The 25,594-nt window shown below is 41.5% G+C and overlaps 2 protein-coding genes across 6 annotated transcripts in view; one reads left to right on the top strand and one right to left on the bottom strand.

Moving 5' to 3' along the window:
- LIN54 (lin-54 DREAM MuvB core complex component) overlaps positions 1-7,275 on the bottom strand; it is a 40,669-nt gene extending 33,394 nt beyond the window's left edge. For 2 of the 5 annotated variants that reach the window (XM_072863472.1, XM_072863468.1), the window contains exon 1: positions 7,134-7,275. The gene's annotated coding sequence lies outside the window, so the exon portion shown is untranslated. The other 3 variants (XM_072863470.1, XM_072863469.1, XM_072863471.1) reach the window with 3 other exon arrangements.
- Positions 7,276-7,370: 95 nt separating this feature from the next.
- Positions 7,371-17,397, top strand: COPS4 (COP9 signalosome subunit 4). The gene is made up of 10 exons (XM_072863473.1): positions 7,371-7,840; positions 9,090-9,169; positions 9,964-10,115; positions 11,392-11,495; positions 12,366-12,519; positions 13,652-13,802; positions 14,215-14,385; positions 15,754-15,869; positions 16,234-16,318; positions 16,822-17,397. The coding sequence occupies exons 1-10, from the start codon at positions 7,767-7,769 to the stop codon at positions 16,953-16,955; spliced, it is 1,221 nt and encodes a 406-aa protein (XP_072719574.1). The 5' UTR covers positions 7,371-7,766; the 3' UTR covers positions 16,956-17,397.
- Positions 17,398-25,594: the final 8,197 nt, after the last annotated feature.

Genomic DNA, 25,594 nt, shown 5'->3' on the forward strand with positions numbered 1-25,594 from the left:
AAGGCCACCTGGAAGGAAGAGTTCTTTGCATGCACCCTCCGTGCTGCTCAATGTATCCCTTTCTGTCCTTACAGGATACCCTTCCCAATTTGACTTCTATGGCAAACATGCTCTACCACCAGTTGGACGAGTCACCACTACACTGTCTGAGTTAAAATGGATCCAGAAGGTTCATCTCATTCTCAGAATTAATAAGAGAAGAAACAATTATATGCAAAGCCTTAACTGTGTTTCTCCATGGAAAAAGTTGTTTTCTTTTTATGTTGCAAGATCACCTAGCTCATAGCTTCCCTCTTTACTACATCTAAGACAACTTTGTATACACAAAAGAAGCTTTTGCCAACTGTCAATTTATAATTTTGGAGATTGGAAATTAACAGTGTTGTTATATATGATGGGACATAGAAGCTGACCTGTAGCCTTGGCAGGTCAGCTGCTGTGACTCAGCTGCCCTAGGCAATCACTACACTGTGTTAAAGCACCACATACCCACAATAAGCTGGATGCACCTGAACCAGAGGGTGTCTCAGCACCTCAGTAAGCTCCTTCAGAATCCAGCTCAGGACATGCACCCGAACAGCTCTGTGTCAAACTGTACAGTCTATCAAAACCAACTGAGCTGCAGCAATATAACTCATAAGTGACCATGGGATGAGTTTGTGCAAAATTGCATAGCATCTGCGTTGTTGAGGGTAGTCTAGGTTCTTATTATCTGGACAACTAAGAGATAACTCTCTTCCAAAGACAAAGCTTATTTTGCAGCCATAAACAAATATTAGAAGCAGAAGCAAATGTAACAACTCATGATAACAACGTCATTAAGAATTTTTGTTAAGAATCCAGGACCACCAACTTGTCAAAGCTTTTTATTCAACCTATGTCTTTTTGCTGACATAACACCAAAACTCACCTTCCTGTTCAACAGAGAATGAGTTCTTATTTTTCCCAGTCATTCCAGTAGCAACAGTAAAAATTCATAAGTAGCCTCCCTCTTTCATGTTTTCTGCTGGGAGAAATCCATAGCTCATATGCAGTTGTTAATTTTTTTCTTCACAGGAAACAGAAGTGACAACCTTTGCTAATATCATTGTAGGTGCTAAAGTGACTAACAGCCTTGTTGGTCCCTCTGCTGTGGCCAGTTCACAGCATGGCACCAGAACTATTCTTTGCAAGTGGAAAAAAACACTCTTCATTTAATGTTCCACACATTAACTCAGCAAACAGAAGAAACTTATTTCAAGAAAAGACTGAATACACTACATAAAAACACAAGGCTCGTAGTTCCCACAGATTCTTGACTGCTTGCTAGTGCAAGTGACGTAGAACACCTACCGATGCAAAGCAGAAACAAGCTACAGTTAAGAACATGAAGGTCACTTGTTTGCCTAAGTTGATTTCAAAGGTAAAAAAAAAATCTTAGAGAAACAAATAATTTTATTGGGTCATTTTATAACCAAAACAAAATAAAGAACATGCTAGTTCATTTCCTTGGTTGCTGCGTTCTCCCATTCCTTTTTGCCAAGTACATGCAAGCACACATCAGCTATTCCAGGCAACTGACATTCACAAAGATCAATGGCACAAAAACATAGGAAATGCAATTCTTAAGAAACTCATGACACTGGACATGTTTTCTCTCATTTGCTAGAAAAGCCTTCACAGAAGCACATGTATACGCAAGATTCACCCGTACTGCTGGCATATCAAATGAAAGACCACAACTGCACATAGGCAATCTTACTGTACTACAATTCTCCTAATTAATTGCCATCCTTCAATTTTGCTACTATTTCAATAACAGGTAAAATGGTGTCATTCATTTTACACATTCCCCATTTTCTTACTCTCTCTGACACTCCACGTTTTGTCTCTAAGATTGAAAGGTTTGTTTTGTTGTAAAGCAAAGAATTACAAAATCACTCGGCACTGCATCTTTTCAACAGAGTGTCTTTTGTTTAAGCTTACTGAGCTAGAGATTTCCTTAAAAAAATACATGTCATGAAACAAAAAAAAGATTAATCCATAAGAAAGCTATGATTAACAAAGGTAAGTGGAAAAATTAATCATCAAAGAGGGCAAACTCACCATGTTTGCATATGTAACAGCAGAGTGAAAGCAAATCATTTTAACACAGTAACAAAATATGGATGTGGAACACAGACAAAATAATTTCCATTCTTCTTCCCATTCTCTACAGAAGACAAGCTATGGGGGCAGTTTGCCTGCATGCTTCCCAACAGATCATGGTTCTAGATTTATCAAATACAATACCAATGGCAAACCATAGCAAGGAAAAAACCTCAACCTTACTCCTTATCAAACGTTGAATACATAACTAGTGTAAGTATCCAGTCTTTTTTCACCGGTTATAAGGAATACTAAGAAAATATCAGGTGTTCTTCACCACAAATTTAACCATCTATAGTCGAAAAATTCAAAATAGTTCCCAAGGCAACCATAATTCATTCAACCAATGCACACTGTTCCCTTCCCATTACTCCACATTCTGTTAAGTGAACACTCCCTACATGACACACCATACATACAACTATGTGCAGCGTATCAGAGGAATGGGCAAGGTACACAAATTAGCAACTCCTATGTGTTTAAAGTAACAGTTACCAAGTTATATGGACATGAGAGGTTTATATTACACAGTTAAGTTTTGTTTTGGTGGGGTTTCTCCCCCACCATGGAAAGAAAGATTAACTTCTTGTCACCACTGCCATGTTTATAATAGAGGTGCTAGCTGTTTTCTTTATAAGAATGGCTGGAGGAAAAAAAACCCAAAGAAACCAACCACTTGCCCACATACCAGTTATGAGGAGATCCTTCTTCCCTTGGCAAGTTCTGGGTAATTTAAGCTTCCATTATAATTTTAAAAGGAAAACCAACAGCTGAAAAACCTTATCTGTCAACAAACTGGTAATTACATACTAACAAAACAAGCACCTGCTACATTTTTTTAGGATTTACTGTGAAAAACATTCTAGAAATATCTTTATTGCACTGTTATTTCAAATAGCATCCTTTGCTACTTTGACCACTGTGTGCACGTCACCAGCCAGCATTACTTTCCTTATACTCCAATTCGTATTAAGCCAGCATTACTGCTAAAGCTCTCCCGTCCTCCTTTGGCATCTCTCTATTCATTTCCATACAAACATTTTCCCTCCTCCTTGTACTAGCAAACATTTATATAGCTGCAAGGGCAGCCCAGATGAAGGAACCGCGCTGGGTTAAAGCTAGCCATCCAAACCAAACTGTGGGCTGTCACAGCCCTGCTTTTCTCTATGCTGCTGATGCTAGTGCTCAACCCAGGAAGAAAACTACTCCACAAAGTAGCGAGTAAATTCTGGTGGGTCAGTGTGCTGAGATAGCTCAGTTCAAGGTCTATGAGCACCAGAACGGCACCAAGGAATAGCACCACAGCCAACAATCCAGCTGAGTCAGGGGGCTGGGGAAACCCAGGAACCTCCTCCCTCCCCTCCCAGGTCAGCATTTATACTCCCTGCACAGAGGGAAGGGGAAGAGTACAACCAACTCTTTCGGTGGTGGCAGAACACTAGACTACGTCAGGCCATTTTAAGTAGATTTACTCCAACCTGGAACAAAAGTCAGGTTAGTTTTAATGCAGATCAGTCTTTAACTGTGGTCTACACGTAGCTGCTTAAGTGCTTACAAAGCACAAGAAAAGGGGAAGCATGGAAGAAGGAAGAAGCAGCATGGAAAGAGCATTGGCTGAGAAAGATAGACTGGTGGTGCTATGCTCTGCCTCCCCTGAGACAGGAACAGGAGCAGCAGCTACCAGTAAAAACCCACAATCAAGGGGATCCTGTATCCCCCCCACCAGGCTGAAGGCAGCAGCTCAAAGGAAAAGAGTGAATGGAGGCGAGTCCACGCTCGTGGCAGCAGGTGAACGCCCTCCTTGCCCACCTCGTCTTCCCAGGTGCCTCTGTACAACAGGTATGAGGCCCTGGAGGTGGAAGGCCAGTCAATGGAGGATGGGGATGACAGTCCATCGACACCAGAGGTGTCGCCTAGGTCAGAAAAGCGTACCTCTCGTATCAACACCACCCGCACAAGGAAGAGAAGACGGGTTATAGTTGTGGGCAACTCCCTTCTAAGGGGACCCTCCTCTTAGGGAAGTCTGCTGCCTCCCCAGGGCCCGGGTGAAGGATATCACTAGGATACTCCCTAGCCTGGTACGGGCCTCGGACTATTACCCTCTACTGCTCTTCCATGTGAGGGGCGACGAAGCTGCAACACGAAGTCCTAGGGCAATCAAAAGAGACTTCAGGGCCTTGGGACAGCTAGTAAGGGAACATGAGAAACCTGAATCTCTCGCATCATGTAGCTATGCGCCCCCATCACTGATCAAGGAATTATTCCAGCAGTCTCCTTCTCGTGCAAGAAAAACTTCTATGTTTTCTAATGTTGTCAAGTGAGCAAGCCTATTCACAGGCTGTACTGAAAGCCACATGCTGCTTACCAGTTTTCTAAGCAACTGAGGAAACCAAGCTATTCAAATGTAAGGCCTGGCAAAATACAAATCAAGAGTTCAAGAAATGTTTTCCACTTCTCATTGGGTGCTCCTACAGCTAAGAATAAAAAAAACCCCACAAACCAACAACCACCATGAGTTTGTCTCCTAGGTAGTTGTTATGAATCCCACCATTGTAGTATACAAATTCTATAGGACATTAAGATGTGCTTCTAACAGCACGTAAAGTAAAAAAGCACTACCTCTATAGCACAGGAAGGGAACAAAAGCACAAGCAGACCAAGCAACAGATAAAGAAGCACAGTTCGTTGCTGAAGCAGAAATCAAAACACCCCCCCTCCCCCCCCAATCTACCTTACCTTTTTTCCCCCACAAAATATTTTTCAAACAAGTGTAAGGGAAAAGAATCTAAGGGGCTCTGACCGCTTTTCAAAACCTAAAATAAAAGATATCCCAACGTACAAGATAACAATGTCTAAGGCTGAAATCTGACAGCGCTCTTCATTGCTACACTTCAAATTTACCTGTGGTTAGCAGACGTTCAACCTGAAACCAGTTTTGAGAATTTTTGAGCTTTTTGAGAATTCCAGCTTTTTGAGAATTCTAGCTGAACCGTTCCGAGCATTCAGTTACAAACCATCTGAGCTTGGACATCTCAGAAGTATAAGCAAACCAAACAACAGCGGATAGTTCTTGATACATAATCTGAACAATCAACCTTGCATAACAAGCTTTTGAAACTTACCGCATTACACCAAGCATGAAGTACCTTTTTAACCCACTAGAGAAGCTGGGCTGTATTTTCTAACATACACTCCAGGCCAGCCTTTAAGAGTGCTTGGCCTACAGAGCAATACAGCCATACATCTCTCTGGAGGTTGATACAGTCTGTACAAGGCATGTAACCAACAGTTACCACTTGCTGATGCGTATGTAAACTGGACATCTTGGGGAATAAAAAAGACAAGTCTAATGCATTTTATTTTACTAAAGGATTCCCCTGACAGAAGAAATATTCTCAGCTGATAACCCACTATTATTCTTGCCTCCAACAAGCCAAAAAGTTATTGTGAATAAGCTAACCACACACCACAAGGCATTGCCTATTATTGCCAGCTTTATGTAAACATTGCAAAGAATATTCTGAGCTATTTTTCTACAGTCAGTATTTTCTACAATAACTGTAACATATTTCAAGCAACTGTTCAGAAGGATGAACCTAATCAAAGATCATTTACGTATCTGTTCCTTCTTCACTTGAAATCTGAAGTCTGAGAGCTTTCCTCCTGTTCACACTATGTTCCAGTGGACAATTTCACATGCTCTCAATACCGCAGTGCTTTCCAGAATTCAAAACCTCCATACCAAATGTTACGTAATTAGGACACGATGTGCTTCAAAGTCAAGGCCACAAATAACTAATAACATTCTGACCTCCAATATACCTTGTAATGAGCAAGAGCTCATCTTCAAGATGAAGACAGAAGCTGGGACTATCCCAAAAGATGGTCCAGCTAAATTCACTTCGAACTCAGAGGCTGTCCACAGCCGTGCAGCAGCACGTTGAAGGCACAGGTACACCCTCGCACTTGGGCAAGTTAAGGAAGTTGGAAAACACCCTATGCCGTTTTCACCGCACCCCGCTCTGCAGGGCAGAGCCCGAGCAAACATCCCCGCAGACAAAGGCAGGACGTTCTCACCTCGGACCAAGTCTGGCGCGGCCCCGGCACGTCCTCAGGGGGCAGCCCGGTCTCCTCCGGCGGCCCACGCTGGCAAGTTTGGCGAGGAGAGCGTCCCCGGGCCTGAGTCAGCCGCCACCGCGTCCCGCCGCCGCCACAGCCAGGGGCCCGGGACCGCCCGGCCCCGAGGGCTCCCCACCGCCCGATCCGGTGTCTCGTGGACCATAGGAGCCAGACCCCACCGGCCCCAGGCCCAGAGAGGCGAGCCCCAGCGGCCGCGACTGTTGGCATCGCGCGACGCCAGCAAGGGCCGCCCCCCCGGGACCGTTACCCCCGCGCGCCCCCCAGGGCCTCACCTCATCGGCGGGCGGCGCGGGGGCGGCCGGGAGTCACCGGGCTCCGTCAGCAGCCGCCACCGTATTTCGAAAGATCCGCCATTTTCACCCCGTCACCACCGCCCCCCGCGGCCCGCCCCCGCCACACCTGCCCCCGCCGCGTCGCCCGGGCACCCCGCCCCCCCGCCGGGCGTCCGCCGCCGAGCTGCCCCGCCACCAAACCCCAACTGCTTCCGGACCGGCAGGGAATGGGGCGGCGGCGGGTCCCGCACAGACACCCGGTCGGAGAAGGAAGCCTCGCCGCCGGCCCCCCACCGCTCCGCTGCAGCTTCGGGCGCAGCTGATCTCAGTAAGCAGCGGTGAAGAGACCCGCCAAGGGGGCATCTCCTGCAGCGGAGAGGAGACCAGGACGGCTGTCCCCACAAGCCCAGGGAGGTCGACGGGGCCGCCCGAGAGCCCGCCCCGCGGCGGGGAGCGCGTCCAGCGGGGCCGGGCCTGTGCCTTCCCGGTAGGAGGCGGCTGTCAGGGCTCCACCGCTCCCTCCCCGCCAGCGGGGCCGTGCCCACACCTCTTTCTTCGTCTTCCCGCCGCCGCTTTCCCGCCCCTCGCACTCACCGGGCGGGCGGGCGCTCTTGCTCTTCCTCCTCCTCCTCCTCCACTGCCGCTATTGATGCCTCTCTCCACCGCCGCCGTCGCTGCACGCCCTCCGCGCCTCGCGCCCCCGCCGGCCCCCTCCCCTCCGCTACCGCGCCCGGCGGCCGCGGCGGCGGCAGCGCCCGCGACGAAGCCGCCGTGTTTGTTCAAAATCACGCGCCCCGCGCCATTCCCCCGCCGCATCCCATAATACTGCGCTGCGGCGCCCTAGCAACCGCCGGCGCAGCGCCCCGCGCGCCCCGCCCCGCCCCGCGCTTCCGGGCCCGCCCCACCCACGCCGGGCCGCCCGCTTCCGGGGCCGCGCGCGCCACTCCAGGAGGATCCAGCCTTGCCCCGTGTTGAGGCTGCCGATATGCGCACACGCCACGCGCGATTATCTACGTATACAGCTCTATATGTGCCACCCTGCGGCCCCGGGGGAAGGTGCGTGGGGCCCGCCCGAGCTTTATCCCGGCGGCCGGGCTCTGCGTGCGCGGACGCTCCCTGCCACGTGACCCCGCCGTGCGGCGGCCCCTCTAGCCTGCCGGTGCCTCTGCTCTATGGTACGAGGAGGTCTGCGGCGCGCGCGAGGGCGATAGCGGCGGGTCGGGGAAGATGGCGGCCGCAGTGAGGCAGGACCTGGCGCAGCTGATGAACTCCAGCGGCTCTCACAAGGACCTGGCGGGCAAGTGAGTACCGGCGCCGGCCTCCCCATGGCGGGGTGAGGCGGGTGAGCGGCCTTTGGGGTTACGGCCGTTGCGGGGGTGATGAGGGTCTGCCAGGCCCTGGGCGGGCGAGGAGGCTCTTGTCCAAGGGCCGCGCTCCTTTAAATAAAAAGAAGAAAGAAAAAAAGATTTCACCTCATGATTCTGTCATTTTTTATTTCTTTTTCCTTTCTAACGATGGCTTACTCTGTGCTGGTGGTGTCCTAGCGCAGGCTCCCTCGCGGGGCCTTAGCCCTTCGCCGTAGTTCCCTCGTGTTTGCCTGCCGCCCCTCAGAATTCGGCTGCCTGCCCGTCGGCTGCGCGAAATTGATAGGTCGGGGAATTTATCTTCCTCGACTGCTGTAGATATGTCAGTAACTCCATTATTATTATTTTCATATAAATGGGTGTTTCATATAAGTGGGTATTTTGGATGGTAAACCTTGGGGTTTGAGCTACTTACAGTGCAATGCGTCACATAGATTTTCTCTCCCCCGAGGGTTCAGTCAGATGTCAATCAGTCAACTGATATTCTTCAAGTCCTAGTCCAGTTGCTTATTTTCTAGAGGAGTTGCTTCACTTTTACAGGTTTAATGTAAAAACTTGGAAATGTTCTCCTCAAAATGTGGCTTCAGTGTGAATGCAGTACTTCATCAGTATTGCACACACTGAGGTTATGGCCAAGGCAAAGTTTAATTTGCTTTATGAAGCATGAAAACTGGAGTTGCTATTTTTGCATGAAGAGGCACTTAAAAATGCATGGTCTGGGCCTGTGCTCATGTCAAGTGGCTGTAACATACTATTTACCTCCCGCTCCCAACACTGTTTCTCATTCTCATTGAATATGGCATTTTGAATGTTTGACTAACTTTATTAATCTTAATCCATGAGTGATATAGTTTTCATTACTTTTTCTGTGCACTATCTTAGGGACATGATTTTTTTTTTTTTTAACCTTCAAAATTGCACATATATTCACAGATAACAAAATGATGAGCTATGTTATCTGAGCATCTAGTCCTGGGATTTAAAAAGAGCCAGATACCAATTCCAGGTGAATATTCCTGACATTTGAGCACAAACACTTTGGAAAATTGCCACCTGAAAGGTATAGAAAATACAAGCAAAAGTAGGACTCTGACATAGAAAATAAGCAGAGAAACAGAACTTGTTAGTGAAAAATATGCCCTATGAGTGATTTTTTTAATTTATTATATTTTTAATCTGTGGACAGATATCGTCAAATATTGGAAAAAGCCATTCAGCTGTCGGGTGTAGAACAACTTGAAGCTTTGAAAGCTTTCGTAGAAGCAAGTAAGTGCATCTGGTATAATAGGTTGCACAATGAATGAAGGCCAGAGGTCTATGGGATTCCATATTTGTTAGCTCTACGTGAGGCTACGTAAATATATGACTTTTTGGTCCTATTGGAACTCAAACACAACTAGAAGAGGAACCATCATTGCCACATTCAGAAGTTAAGGGAGAATGGACTTGTAAGCTTTGTAAGTTATTATAACTTTCCAACCTGTCAGTGTGACTGTTGGAAGGTGAAAACATAAAGTAGTCTCTGTTGAAAGCTAAAATTGATACTGGATGCCAAGTGGTATTTAAACTAACAATTCCCTTCTTCCCCTGTCTCAAGTTAGTTTGAAAAACTGTCAAGAAGAAATGGTTAGGGTTTTTTTGTGTTGTATTGGATGTGTGGCTTATTGAATACCTCTATAAATTATACCTGTTGTAATTGTTTTAAGTTGAGAATAAAACTTAGTGAAATTCAGCCTAAACGTTTACCTTGTCCAAGAAGTTTCAGCAACTGAGAACAGTGATTCAGAATGAAACATCTCTCTAAACTATAAATCAAAGTGAGAAATTAATTATTACCTGTCAGGGGTTAGAACTCTGGTGACCTCTATTGTAAGCAAACTGTTTCTGAGAGGAAAAAATTCACCCTTTAAAAACAAAGAAAAAAAACCCCTTCACTTGGATACAGATTTTAAAACTTGAAATATTCAAATTCAGTATAAAAGCAAATGATCAATTACAGTGAAGGCACTGACAAGCATTGTATCCACCTTGTGTTTTTCTTCTATGCGTCTCTGAACCAGTGGTGAACGAGAATGTCAGTCTAGTGATCTCACGTCAGCTACTGACAGATTTCTGTACCCATCTTCCAAGTCTTCCTGACAGCACCGCCAAAGAAATTTACCACTTCACCTTGGAAAAGATACAGCCTAGAGTTATTTCATTTGAAGAGCAGGTGAGATCAATGATGGGTTTTTGGTTTGCGGGCTTGGCTTTGGGTTTTTTTTCCCTTATCTGTTGACTATTTCAAGTCTTTAAAAAAGCTGCTCAAAACAGATACTCGTACTTGGAGTCCAATTTTGTGTTCCTGTACATGCAAAACCTGAGCTAAATGCAGAGAGTATTTAGGACTGCAAAGAATATGGACTTTGTCTCTTCATCAGGATGCTGGGCATGTAATTCCTCCACTACCAGAAAATGACTTCTTACAATGGAACAATACTTGAGCTACTGGAGGTACTGTTGAGAGACAGACTGGTACTCATTGTATTGCATTTTACCCAACTAATGGAACAGACAGGTGATGTAAAGAGAGAAGCATCTTGACAAATAGCTTTTGTTTCAAAATAAATATCTCTGTGTGTGTGTGTATTTTAGCCATAATCATTTTACCAGGAAAAAATGTTTTCTTGAAGTCCCAATTCTAGTTAACTACTGAATGTGCTGCAGTTCTTTTTCAGTTCAGCTCTTGGTTTTGTTGTACGAGTATACACCATCATCTGAGAGTTCTTATGGAAGATGCTTATATAAAAAGCCTTTAGGATCTAGTATTTGAGAAGAAAAGCAAGGCAGTTTCCGCAATGACTTGTGTTTGCTTCTCTTTATCTTTTGTCTTTTTAAGCAGCTTTTACTCTAAGTCTTCACTGAACATGCTTGCCTTTATGTTATAATGATTATGCATAAATTAAATCCAAGGCATCAGATGATTTGGTGTTTTAACCACACTTCTGCTTATAAAACCCAGATTGTAAGCACTGATATTTTACCTGCTGACAGCTGCTCTACAAAGTAGAAGTTTCTGCATTAGGATCTAATCATAGTTCACCTCATTCATATCTCACAGGCATGATAAGAGGTATAACTGTGAGAAATGGCTTGTGAATCTTGTGAATCTCTGGTTCTTGAAAGCCTCGTTTCATCTTTTTAAAAGCTTTATAAAAGGTTACTACTAGCAATAGCTCCCTGAAGATAAAATCCTTTTATCTTGTCACAAGCTTAAGTGGAAATTCTTCAAATCAGCACTTATATTTAAAAAGCTTGGTATTAAAGCTTGATCCAGGAGTCCCACGCAGGACTCCGTGTGTGGGAAGATTTGCGTGCGTGCAGGTTGCTGTGTCTGTGAAGCTGGGGTATCAGTTGAGGGGATTTATGAACAAGAACAAATACTGTGAAAGTTAATACAGAACCATTCAGCTTTTATAGTGTTTGCTATTGATTTTATGATTGTTTAGGTCGCTTCAATAAGGCAACATCTTGCGTCAATCTATGAGAAAGAAGAAGACTGGAGAAATGCAGCACAAGTATTGGTGGGGATCCCTTTGGAAACAGGGCAAAAGTAAGTACTGTGCTAGACGCAGTTCTGTGTTGTTAGGTATACTTGCTCCCTTTATACTTAACTAGACCAGCAAGTGAGAATTTTGGGGTTGCATATTTTCCCAGAGTTTCAGTAGTTCAGGCCAGAACTACTGCCAGATGACAAAAGTATAGCTTGATGACTGTACATTACGGTAAACAGTTTAGTGGGTAAAAATACTGCACCAGAAGTTTTGCACTATTTATTAGTCTTGTTGGTAACAGCCTTTTTGATAGTATTTTACAAAAATGCTTCTAAGGATATTGAAAGGTTCTTGAAAGGTGGCAGTTCTTCCACGTGTTCAACTTTATAGTTCAAAATGAAGACAGAGTTTGAAATTGGATATTAACAAATACAGTTGAGTTTTTTTGTGGGGTTTTGTTTGTTTGTGGTTTTGTGTTTTGGTTTTTTTTTTAAGTCTTGAACCCTTGCTGTTACTTTTCTCTGGCTGTCCTTTCTATCCTCTTTCTCTGTATGCATGTAGAAGGAATTGCTGTAGGTTTTGCCTATTTAGCACCTATTTGTTCCACTGCAAGTTTGCTTCTTAACTCGAGTGGCTCACCACTTATGGAAAACTTCCAGTCCACTAAAACCAGATTATTAGAGTGTACATTTGTGTCTTGGTGGACAGCATTATTCTACTGGTGTTTGTAGGAGCCAGTTCTATATTGGCATTCATCTCAAATTTCCTTACCCTGAACAGACAGCACTAATTTTGGTGTTAGGGAAGAAGAAAGCAGAGTAAAGCAAACATAGCCAAGTGCTTAAGAATCATAATGTATGTTTAGAACAGCTAAGAGCAAGAATAGTTGTGGAGGAACTCTGAGCGCTTGCTTTTCTCTTTCTCTACAGACAATACAATGTAGATTATAAACTGGAGACCTACCTGAAAATTGCCAGGCTGTATCTGGAGGATGATGACCCCGTTCAAGCAGAAGCTTATATTAATCGAGCTTCCTTGCTTCAGAATGAATCAACTAACGAACAGCTGCAAATCCATTATAAGGTTGTCTAACTTGCTTTATTGCTTTCTCTTTCTAAAGGGAGATGGTTCCACATTGAGATATTTTTCTGCAATGCCACTAAAACTTTCATAATGAGAAAAGAGATAAGGGGAAAAGCTTCTAAATGGTTTTGGGAGCTTGAGCGCCACATCTTAGCAATAATTAAACAGGTCATTCCTTATGATTTGGAGATAAGTCTGTAAAGTTCCTTAAATGCCAGCTTTACTGATTGAAAGTAGAACTTAGGTTTCAAAATATCCGAAATATTGTTGAAAATATTGCCTCCACCTTTGTCTGTAAATCTAAGAGGGGAAAAAAGACACGTCCAATATTAGGGACAATGAAAGTCCCCTCCCCAACAGTAATTAAATAGTAAAGTCCCATCCATAAAAGTACCTTTAAGTCTCAAGTAATAAAGTAACTGCTGACCTTTCTTCTTATTTGTGGGTTTACTATGTACATAGTTGATACGCTGATTTCTCAAACCATTTTAGTAACTGGGATGAGCAGTAATAACTATAGTGTGACAGTACCAATCAAGTGTGGTGGCGTTTAAAATTCTACAACACAAAGCAGATGTGCCGTGAGCTGTAACTCGGGGTGTGGTGGTTTTGGTTTGTTGATTTTCCCTTTTCTTTTTTCCTTCCCCCATGCTATGTTTTAAAGGGTGCACTCAGTTGAAAGTGTAAATATTTTCTGTAAGCATTAGAAAAGCACAAAGGAAGGGAGAGAAGAAATATCAGATGCTGTTACAGTGTTGAAAGGGAAAAGCAAACACTTGAAACATATAAATTGCTACCTAAGTGCTAGCTGTCAATGTCAGTAGTGAAAGGGAAGCTTACATGAGTACAATATCAGCTGTACAATATTTAATTTCTTTAGTTTCTGGCGTTTAGACATTTGCAGTGTTTAACATGTGAATAGTGCTGGGAAATGCCCTTTCAATTGCTTTCCATGATTCTTTAGCAAGGGCTTTACAAGTCAAGCTAATTGTTCAAAGACACAGATTTCCCTAGGATGCAATACAGCAATATTTAGAGGAGTTGACACTTGATAATGTGGCAGTTTATACACACCTATATTATGCAGCCACCCCTGTTAGCTTTCTTTTTCCGAGAGATACTTTATTTCTAGGTTTGCTATGCTCGCGTTCTTGATTACAGAAGAAAGTTCATTGAGGCTGCCCAAAGATACAATGAGCTCTCCTATAAGAGCATAGTCCATGAAACTGAGCGACTGGAGGCATTGAAGCATGCTTTGCATTGTACTATTTTGGCATCAGCAGGTAAAATACATGTTACTTTTTTGTTTAAAAGACCCGACATAGGTATTTCATATCCTCCAAAGCAAATCAGCTTGTGCATTACTTGTGGGGAGGGATCTTGTTCACTAAGATTTGGTGAGGAATCCAAAATTGTGAACATGGTGTCAAAATTACCTGTTGGCATGCTGTTACCTCAGAGTTGGATTAATTCTCTGTCTTTGCCAGTGATAAGGTGGCATCTTGGCTAAAGATGCAAAAGATAGTCAGTGGCAAACAGTGTTTCGGAACTCAACACAGCTGAGTTCCTTTTTTGGTAGAGCTTTGTTGGTTAATTGCATGTATTGAGAAAAAAAGATGATAACTTTCTGTTGTTTACCTCTAAATACTCAATGCTTTGGTGATCATTTATGAAGGTTCTTGTTAACTCCTCTAGGACAACAGCGTTCTCGTATGCTTGCTACACTCTTCAAGGATGAGAGATGCCAGCAGCTTGCAGCCTATGGGATCTTGGAGAAAATGTATCTCGACAGAATTATCCGTGGCAATCAACTGCAAGAGTTTGCAGCTATGCTAATGCCTCACCAGAAAGCAACTACAGCTGATGGTACGTATTTCTTTAAAGCCTTGTAATGCTAGGTGTTCATCCACGAGAGTTAGATTTGCCCAATGCAGTCAAGAAGCGTGATGGAAAAGAGTTTAGTATTGCTTGTATGATTATTATAAAGTTATTTCCCAGCATGTTACCCTTATGAGTATAGTTTAATAGTAAAGCTTCTTAGCCACAGTTCGTCTTTCTGATTGGCTGTTAAGGTTTTGAAATACTCTTCTAGAAGGAAACTTGTAAAGTCTTGTTTCTCTGTCCCTGTACAGTCCTCTTCACTGACAGCCTCCCAGTATTTCTAACCTTGCCTCATACTTTGAGTCTCTGTCCTTTTGAGCTTCTCCAGTTCTAAGACACTGTTATAAATAGGATGCCTAGAAACACGTGGCATGCACGTAGGCTGTAAATGGTCTGTGCGGATGATAAATTTATTTGAACTGCTTCCTTACTTGACAGAAAGATGACAGATAGTGAGGGGATGACTTGGACCTCACACTGTCTCCAAATTGGTTTCTGATCCATCTCACTGACATCTTATTAGCCCTGTTCTTCCTGGAACCTCTGAACAGTGAGAAATAATGTGAAGTAATGACTTCACTGGAATCCTAAACACACTGGTCTCAATTTTCTAAATTAGAAGAATATTGAAGTGGAAAAATGCAAAAGCATGAAATGTCTCTTAATCAGGAAAACCTTCCTAGTGAACAATACTCGTTGATTAAGGACAAATAAACAACTGTGTAACTGCAGAGGTGAAAAGTGGTTAAAGGTACTTACTAACAATAAACTGCAGTCCTTTCCTTGGGTCAATTTGTTGTTCATTTATAACCTGTACTGTTTGTCTGTATAAGTTAAAGAATGCAGGTTAGTTGGTATTTAATAATGTGCTTATCTTCAACTAGAGGTTAAGGGGCAAATGAGTTAAATTGTTAAATCAAGAAGAGCCAAATTAGATGAGGGCTTATCACCATACAAGCACAGTAAGAGAGAGGTTAATTGTACCTCTAAGAGCTGTAATGAATAAAAAAAAAGCAATGGTCTTTCCGTTTGGCAAGCTAGGAACTGATCACAGGAGGTCAAACTTCCTCAGTTCAGGTGTTGAGTCTTGTAGCAAAACCAAGGGCTCCACTTGATTATTCTAGAAATTAAATAAAAGGGTGTAAGCTACCTATCTTAAAATCAACCACATGCCATCCATTTCTTTTTGTTCAATTTCTCCTGCGTAGCATAACACTGATGCAAGGCAGATGCATCTGGACCTTCTGCACATGTAACCCTTGGGGAAAAAAAGCATTTTCCATCTGCTCTACAATATAAACCAAGTATTTCAATCATATAGTAATGGGTTTTTTTTCTCATCTAACACCTAAGGTTCCAGTATCCTGGACAGAGCTGTTATTGAACACAACTTACTATCTGCGAGCAAACTGTACAACAACATTACTTTTGAAGAGCTTGGAGCATTACTAGAGATCCCTGCAGCTAAGGTATCAGTTTTCTACATCTTTTGTAAAAACACAGAACATCAGAGACATGAGAAAATAGATGTGGTAAATATTAGGAAAATTAGTTCAATATTAGGAAATAATTAAATATTCCATATTATGAGGAAGGTTAAATATCTAGCGCATCTTATGAGAAGGAAAGGTACATGATGTGAAATGAACAATAGTGGAGTTAGATGCCACTGGTAGTATGTCTAATCATTTCATAATTAGTGTTGTCTGTAGGTGTCCCCCTCCCAATGTGTGGAGATGTTGAAAAACCCATAAGGACTATTAAGTTTTAATAATTTTTAACTTCTTTCAGAATGGAAGAAGTTTTAACATCTTTCTCCCTTCGTTGTTTCAGGCAGAAAAGATAGCTTCTCAGATGATAACTGAGGGTCGCATGAATGGATTCATTGATCAGATTGATGGAATTGTTCATTTTGAGAGTAAGTTCGACCACAGTAATTTATATTTTTTAGCACCGTTCAGAGTGAGCTTTTTGAGTTGGTGCCTTACAGGATAAGGAAATTAAGTTTCTTAATATCTTCCGTCTGAAGTGAGCTTGCTGCGTCTTGCTGTGACCAGGAGGTGGCAGGGTTTCCCTTAATGGAGGACCACACTTCACCCACCCTCCCTACTGTGCGTTTCCTTACCCACAGGGAAGTGTGAATTTATTCCATCAGTCTCCTTGGAACAGGTTCACCAGGAAGTTCTCTGTTCAATTATACTTTGCAGTGCAGGAGTTAGGGTTGTTAACAGACAGCCAAAATCATTGTAGCTTTTGAATACAGAAATGAGCATGATGTACCTGCAAGGAAGTCTTCCTCTGTGAGGTAGGTGAGGGCAGTGGCAGAAGAAAAGATTGCAGTTGAAAAGGCAAGGGAATTGCTAAGACTTACTTTGTTTTGTATGGTTTGGGGGTTTTTTTGTTTGTTTTTTGTTTTTTCAGCTCGTGAAGCTTTGCCAACTTGGGACAAGCAGATTCAGTCACTGTGTTTCCAGGTTAACAACCTGCTGGAGAAGATAAGTCAGACAGCCCCAGAATGGACAGTGCAGGCAATGGAGGCCCAGATGGCTCAGTGACTGTGCAGCCATTGTCTGAACAGAGGCAATCAACTGCCTGCTGTGCTGGAAGAAGGGAACTGAGCAGGACTGTGAACCAAATGAATAACCCACCTTCATTTCCCCACCTTCTGCTTTCACTCTGGCTTAGGACACAATTAGGTGATACCATATTTGGGGTGACAGTCCCCCAGTTCTCTGAGCGTAGAAAGATGCTGTTGCTGCCTCCGCATTGCACTCTGCTGTCCTGTAAGCTGTGGTTTCCACGTAGAAGAAGCTGTAATGTCTGCAGCAAGCTTTGTTTTGGTTTATTTAATTTTATCTTTTTTCCACTGTATTGCTATAGCTTTGTAGTCCATTATTTCCTACGATGCTTGTCCTGCTGTGAAAATGTAAGTGCCATGTTTCTTTTAGTTGTAATTATTCTAATAAAGGCTAGAATGAGCCACTTGGTTTAAGTGTTGCAGGGACCTGTTTGTTTTTTTTTTTTCTTAAGCAGTAACTTGAAATAAGTTCAATTTTTGGAATTGTCAGTTTTCGCCCCTGAAAATGTTAAGTGAAAAACAGCATTTTTCCTTCTTCTCTGTTTATAAAACGCAAGTCTGAAATCTTAACTGAAGGAAATACTGACCCTTCTGCATTGGTGCAGCAGGACACAGAGTTATCTGTGCTGAGAGATAGGGTAAAGACCAGTGTTCCCAAGAAAGCTTGTTGCAATGATATGGTAAGTGATGAGAACATAGCACATGCCAAGTAAGGTAAGTCAGGTATGCTCTTTGTTTTATTTTCTAGGTCAGCATGAATTGGTAGTTTTACAAAAGTATCCATAGTGGTTTTTTGGAACTGGAGGTGTAACAAGAGACTCTGATGGGTGGGGATTCTGCACTATGAAAGATTGAACACCTTCTGAAACTGGAGTGGCTGGAGAATATGGTGCAGATTACTTACATAATGAGATACAATGACTAGGTAAAGGTGTCATGTGGTAAGCAGGACTAACTAGAAATGCTTATGCACAGCAACAAAGTATTAAAATGGATTTTCTGATGTTTATCAGTCTGGAGTTGTGCACTCTTTACCCATCGTTATGGTCTGCCAGATATATGAGTCTTACTATGCAATTTGCTGGAGAGGTTTTCACAGAGGCTCTTCTGCTAATGGAGAGCCAAGGCAGAGTGTCATCAGTAGCTGTTCCTGACCAGAGGTTATGTTTTAGTTTGAGGTGACCTTGTTCAGGTTGTAATTCCAGCTTTGATGTGAATTACCTTAGCTCCTTTTTCGTTTCAGTCAAGTAATAATACTATTAATGAGTTTTCAGTCTATGTTCATCCTAGTCTGTTTGTCTCAAAATCTGGAGAATGTTGATATCTTCTCGAGTCAAAGGTTTTGGCTTAATCCACAACTCCAATGCCTTGATTTTTGTTTTGCCCTTTTTTTTAAACATGTTTATGTGTTTAGATTTGTAGTGCTGTTAGGCTTGTTAGAAAAGCCAGCAGTCTAGTGAAGGGTCATTCATCCATAAATAGGATGGACTTCTGTCAGCCTGGCAGGTGATATTTCTGAGTCCCAAAACAACTGGCCAAGTAAGTTACAATAGCTCCCAGTTGGTAGCATCCTTTAGTTTCTCTGGGAGGGAGAGCGGTGATAGAGCAGCTGTGGGAGCAGGAAGGAGCTGCCCACCTCTTGACAAGTTTACTGTAAAAGAGCAGAGGTGGAAGATTTTCCAGATCCTTATTACAGATAGAGGTTGGGTGGCTGTTGTCCTTCAGTGTGGGCTGACATAGTCCAGTATAAGGGTCTTTGTCTACAATGGTTGGTGTCTGGCACTCTGAACGCTCGCCTCCAATACCCACAAGGGTCATCTGTCTTACTAGATAGCATTACCTGCTAACACAGCAGATGTAAATAATTTATTGGCTACAGGAGAGGTGCTGGCATTTCAGTAGAAGGCAGTAAAAGCCAAGCTGACCACAAGCAAGTCCTGAGTGCACTACACATCTTTGCTGTACTGCTTTTTCCAAGTCAACAGTGTCAGAACTCAGAGCTGGCTTTGGCTATTAATTGGATAGCTTCTTTTATTTCCAGATTACATTTTTTCCTCTCAACTCTCCCAATTACTTTAAAGGCAACTATAGTGTCAAAACATATACATAGACAGTTAGATACACAGTATCTAATTAGTAATTACTTGAGTCGTAATCTAATGTAGTATCAATAGAAAAAAATATTCAAAAATTTGTGATTAGGCTTTTGATCAGTTCATTGAAGTGCAGGGACTTGTTTATAATTAAAATAGAAACTTCAAGTGATGTGGTAAATTCACTCCTGTAACTAGTCATACCATTACAGCTTGAGATTTGCAGTGTAACCTTGGTTAACAGCTGTTCTACAGAGTATCAGACATCCTGTCTCATTTCTTCAGAGCAGGTTCGTTGTGTGCCTGGCTTATCCAGAAATTATCACTTATGTTTTGACTTCATTTATATTCTCTTTTGCCCTGTAATACTTCAGTGACCCATGAAACTTACGTTACTTGGGGATTTGGGGTTAAGTTGGATGCACAAACTCTTACCTGTTGAATCCTACAAGGAGATGAATTAATGGTTTTGCAATAACAAAAATTTAGGCCTATTGCAACAAAATATGCATTGCCAAGATTTCATTAATTTCACTGTTCCAATCTGGGAGAAAAAGCAACTTCAGAACCATCTAAATATGAAAGCAACAGCTGTAGAGGAAGCCACCATTTCCCAAAAACAACCAACCAACAAGGATTTGCCTGGTACTGTAACTGACATAGAAAAGAGAGCAGCCTGAAAATTTTATATTTGCTATCAGGAAATATCTTATGTAAATTTCTTTAAAAAAAAAAAAGTGAAACATTTAGTGATATTGGCATTCACAGAATTTTAATATTTAGCTACTCTTTTTCCATCTCTACTGTTGATGTTTAAAAAACATGACAAACATTTCAGTCTTCAGAGGCTTTTATGCTTTGTTATCTCCATTCTGTTGGAAACTCCATTCACTTAATCATATATCTAGCTGCATACCTTGGATCCAAGCAACTTCATACTTTTCAATTCTGTAACTGCTTACAGAAACAAAACCAAGTTGGATGACAAAGCAAACATCCCTCAAGAAAGAAATTCACAGGGTTTCAAGGATGTCAGGCTCGGGGTGACAGCACGTCACTGCTCTTTCAAATAATTTTACAGCAGCAAGTACTTGCTATCAAATCAAATTCTTTAATACAGGAAAGAACATAGCATGCACACTTGCTATACTTATTACACTTGCCTAGATTCATAAAGAGGTGTCTTGTTTCAAGGCGCCTTGCCACTACTACTCAGTAAGAAACTGTCGAGTTTAGACCCGGTTGTAATGTTATTCTTCACTATGCAAGTATTCTTGCACATCTTGGTCCAATAGCATCAGAAAAGGAAGAGCAAAATAGTGACATAAATGGTGTTCCTTTTCAGGGCTGCAGAGTGTTTTGACCACGTATTTTCAAGTGAAATTACTTGTAACTTGCTCAAAGTGGTACTGGCTGAGAATTTTCTCTCCCTTCAAGAGAAATTACATAGTCACTGTTAGTCTGGAGCCTGTTGGTTTTCTTCATATTTGTCTGACAGATTTCTTTTTTTTACATTGAAAAGCAAGTCACACTGACTTCTGTGCACAGCTCTTCTCTTGGGAGCATGCCCTTTGCAGATGGAGGTGTGCTATGTATGCCATTCATATACATCCCAATTTAGGGCATTTGCTGCTTCACTCTGCTACTTAAGGGAGAAGACAGTTCTAAAAAGCTGTAATAGGGTGTGTTCACAGCTGCTTTGTGGAGTATCTTTTCTCCCTGTGGGCCAGGAGTGACTTCTGGAAAGCAATAAACACATCTACTGAACCATTTCTGAGAGGAGAACTCTAGCCCCAAAACCAAGATGACCTTTGGTGATCAGCTAACAGAACATGGGAATAGGGCGGTGCTGACCACTCTGAGCCCATGCCCCACTGCTGGGCCGGGTATCCTTCCTGCTTCAGCCAGGGCCTGCCCTAATGCAGGAGCCAAAATCAGCAGCTCCCCACTAGATGGAGAGCTAAGCACAGAGAACCAATGTAAAGGCTTCTGCTCTTGTGGAAGTCTACCAGCACATTCCCAGTTTTATTTTGTGATTAAACTGTGTTCATCTGTAGCAAGTACAGAAGAACGAATTAATCAGCCTCTGGGCTTTTTAGATTTCTGAGCCTTCACCTGTACTCAAAGCATGTTACAGAGCTTGCTTCCCACATGCATAGCTTAGGTCATACTTTGGTACTTAAACTAATGGGTCACTTGGTACCGGAAAGTTTTCCCTCCTCCAGAGGAAAAAATGACAAGAATAGGACTTAACTCAGAATAAGGAAGTAAACACTACCACTGGGCTTTGCAGACTGATTCAAAACAATATAATATGCTTTTAAGCATAGTGTGGGACTGAACTTAGGATTCATGAAGTCTGTGGGTTTACAATTTTTTTTTCAATAAAAGCTTAGTACACTGAATTGCATTTATCTAGTAAAAAGGACTTCTGTGAAGAAACCTGAAAACACTGTAAGTCATCTGTTAGAGAGGCAACAGCCACGCAAATCCCTCTCCATGTTTTTTTTTTTAAAGCTTAGAGACTTTCCTTTATACATGATAAATTACTTCACTATGAAATGATGTTTTTGTTCTTTGCAGTAGTTACTACTCCAACTTTGTTATTCATTGCAAAAGATAATCCAAAAGCAAAGTAAAAAAATTTACCAGACTAAGAACATTAGACTAAAAATTAGGCAGCCTTGAATGATTCTTAGTGAGTGTACAACATTCATTGTATTACAACAGCATAAACTTGAAATTATGACCATTTATTTAAGAAAAAACTGGACCAGAACACTTCCAGAAAACAGCTTTTTTTTTTTTGCCCTTTTTTTTTTTTTAACCACAATGTTAAAAACCAGCCTGGACAGCTAATCTAGCAGTAAGGCTCTCTGCTGTTTTGCCAAAAAGTTTTTATTGCCTGAGTAACTAGGTGTATTCCTGTCACACTTTAAAAAAATATTTATTCAATGGAAAAATAAAAAGATATATTCAAATAGCCTAGAGTTTCATTGCCAGCTCTTTTGTTATTTCAGATCTTCTTAACAATCTCAAGACACCTAATATAAAACCCAAAATATATAAACAGAGAAACAAAGTTGAATATTTTCCTAGAACATGTGATTTTTACGTGCTGAACACTAATAATACTAATATTCTTCCTCCCCATTCTACGAATTATTAGTCTAAATGAAATACCTGAACTCTTCTTCTTATAACAAGACTGAGTTTTTATCAACTGTTTAATACTATCAAAAAAAACCCCAAACCAACCTCACACAATGTAACAACTACTTGAAAAAACTGTAGCTTTATTCAACTTTTATCATATGTTAAACTAGAACAACATATCACTCAACTCTTTAAAACCTGTAAAATCATAACATGACCTAAACATTCTCTTGTCAAACAACTTATTTGGGTCTTTCTCCAGCTGCTTTTAACTAATGTCCCCCTCCTGTTAATCAGTGCCTTGGCTTTGGGCCAAATTACTCTAAGTTTATGTAAGCTTGCAGTGTAGGCTAGGTAGAGTTTTTCTTAGATTGGTTAGTATATTGTTCTTTTTTTCTGTTTTAGAAAAAGGATAAGCAGGTATTTTTTGAAGTATCTTTTTCATTATTTTCTTAGGGGTTTTTTGTGTCACCCTAAGCTATTTAGTAATTTTTTCTAAAACTCTAGGAAGAAAATTTTTTTCCTCGTGCTCTATGTATGTTGTTTCTTGTATTGCTAAATGTTGGGGTTTTTTAGGGAAGAGAATTTTTGAATTTGGAGTATTTTATGCTAGGGCTTCAATGGAGAGTAGGTTGCCAGATAGCTTTAGGCTTGCTTTTAGCTACCTGCATCTTTATCAGTGTGTTCATTATGTTTGTGGTAGAACTGATAGTATGTGACTGATGTATTCGTACATGATAAGGGGAGATCTGAAAGATGAGTTTGTACATAATGAGGGAAGGTCTAAAGTATTCAACCTATTCCAGTCTTGGTTTTATTTAATGAATAGTTTATTTTATTAACTGTGCTGAGTTGATTCAAGTGCACTTTAATTACATTGTTTGCCTGAAATGATGCAGTAAGCTAGCTGACCATGTGTCTCACAAGCTTGGTGGCTTCTGCTAGACTTTGATGTTAAAGAGCAAAGAAAGCTGTCTTTTTTAATATATATTCAGCATTTGCTGTTTCTTGCTTTCATTAATGCAAAATTTGTTTAGTTTCACTTTTGTTAAATGGAAAGAGAAATTCTTTGCTCTAATATTACTACTGTGGCAGTCTCGGTTCCCATTTTCCAGGGAGAACTAGGTTGCCAGTGTATTCTGGGATAAATAAGAAGTGCTTCATAATTTCCTTTTTGCTTGTTACCATGCTATAAAGAAAGCAATTGATAAAATATTTTCATAGCATAGCATGTGTGGAATGTTTTTGTGAATGATGAAGGAAAACATGTATTGACAGTTACCACATAATTCAGGGTGAGGCTTGGCACGGTTATCTTTTTGTTGGCTTTCAAATGCTGCAATCATTGTTGCAACTTCTACACTTGAGGGTACATATATGCTTCCATTTTTGTCTGTATGGGACTTCAGAGAATGATATCTGAGTACCTGATCATTTCTGGGTACAAAACACTGCACTGCTGCTGTGACTTTGGTTTTAAAACATGTACTGCATGTAACTCAGGTTACACACCTGAGTGCCATTAAAGCATCATGTAATGATTTGCAGTAACTGTTACTGAGTGTTTTCAAAAGCCAGGAAGCATAAAGACTGTATTCTCCAGCATATTCTGCCTAGCTGGACTCCACTCTATATGGACAGTCCCAGGTTACTGCACTAACTATAAAATTGGAGGGAAATGGTAAGGTATAGTAATCTGTAACTGTTTTGTATGGTCAAAATCCACTGGCAGCTAGAATTGTCTGCTCTGAAGGATGGGGAATAGTCACTTTCTATAGTTAACTACTGCCTTGTTTAGCTATGCTGGGTATGGCATTTCGTTGCAACTCCTCATAGGCAATATGACTAGGTTATTTGAATTAGCGTATTTATTATCTGGAAACAGATAATTGTGGTTATGTATTTCTGCTTTACAGTAATGGATAAAAACAGGGAGGAACAATTGGAGAGTTTTTTAAACTACCACCATCTTTGTAAGATGTCTTGTCACGTGAGTGTGCTCCAAGCCTGTGCTGTTTCCTTTTTTGTCATCTCCTTTTTGAAAGTGAAGTACATTCTAAGATACAAGTCCCATCTTTCCCCAGATGAGATGCCAGACCTCTTGCAAAGCCTATACTTGCAAAGTATATATATTGAGTAATCATAGAGACTCAAAATAAGATTCAGAAAAATTGTGGATTAAAAATGGGAAAAGGTAGTGCTTGTCTATTTTCACCTGTGTTGTGTTACTCTGTTCACATCCATTTTGCAGCACTGTGGGGACTTAAAGCACTGATACGGTGTGGTACAGTTTTAAGCTTTAAATGAAGGCAAGTACAGAAAAAAGAGGAGGCAACAATACTCAAGAGTATATTGTAGTGGGAGGCCAGATGCCGAAACACAATTTGAAGTCTTCCGTATAAAGAAGCTCTTTGAGCTGTTTTCAAAAGCTTGAGTTCAGGTTATTTCTGTGCTAAAAAGTTTGAGATCTTCAAAAACAAATATAGCCAAACTTGATCCTAGTTCATAGGTTTTGTTTTGTACACAGAAAAAAAGACAATAAAAGGGTGTGTGTATAGAATAAAGAGTTCCTGAATGTAACCCTCCACTAAAGGCTTTTTTACAAACGTTTTAAGAACAGAAGCCATATATATAACTAAAGCTGTAGCTTGATATAAGACATTTCCTTTTGCTTAAAGCAGTGCTGGGAGATGGGGCTGAAAATCTAGACTTACCTTTGTAAGCCTCCTTTACCAGCCGCTGACTAATAGCTTTGACCTATAGGGTTTTGTTAATGGAGCTCAATACCTGTTCCCCTAACCTTAGGGCATCTTCTCTGATGAGATGCTTTTTCCTTCCATGCAGAATAAAGATTAACAGACAGGGGAGGATTAGCAGAGAGGGGAAGAGTATGATTTCAGTGGAGACTCTGCATGGGTAGAGGCTGGCTGGGAATTCAGGATGCACAGCCAGCCGAGGGGGCTAATATACTATGCATGTTCCTGAGAAGGTATGTTTGCACTGTAGGGATAACTGAAAACCCAAGACAGGAGCAGGAGGACTTTCGCTGGTCTGTGCAAAAGGTGCCATGACTTCTACAGCAAAAAAGCCCTTGTTATCTACTCCAGGTTTAATTTGATTTTTGTAAGTATTGTTTTTAGCTGAAATTTGCCTTTCAGCGTGATGTTTCTCCTCTTTGTGGCATGTGTGAAGAGCCAAAAAGAAGGGAATTGATCACTGGACTGGGAGCTCTCATTAGTTTAGGGCTCATCAGTAGGCTTGCTATCCTGTCAGTAGTCCCAGGGAAAATATATCAAAAGTGAAATGAGATTCACTCAATAAAGAATTACAGGATGGGAATGTATTAGTGTAAGTCAATATGGCTTAA

This window comes from Ciconia boyciana, chromosome 5 (genome assembly GCF_034638445.1).
Source record: "Ciconia boyciana chromosome 5, ASM3463844v1, whole genome shotgun sequence".
Lineage (NCBI taxonomy): Eukaryota > Metazoa > Chordata > Aves > Ciconiiformes > Ciconiidae > Ciconia > Ciconia boyciana.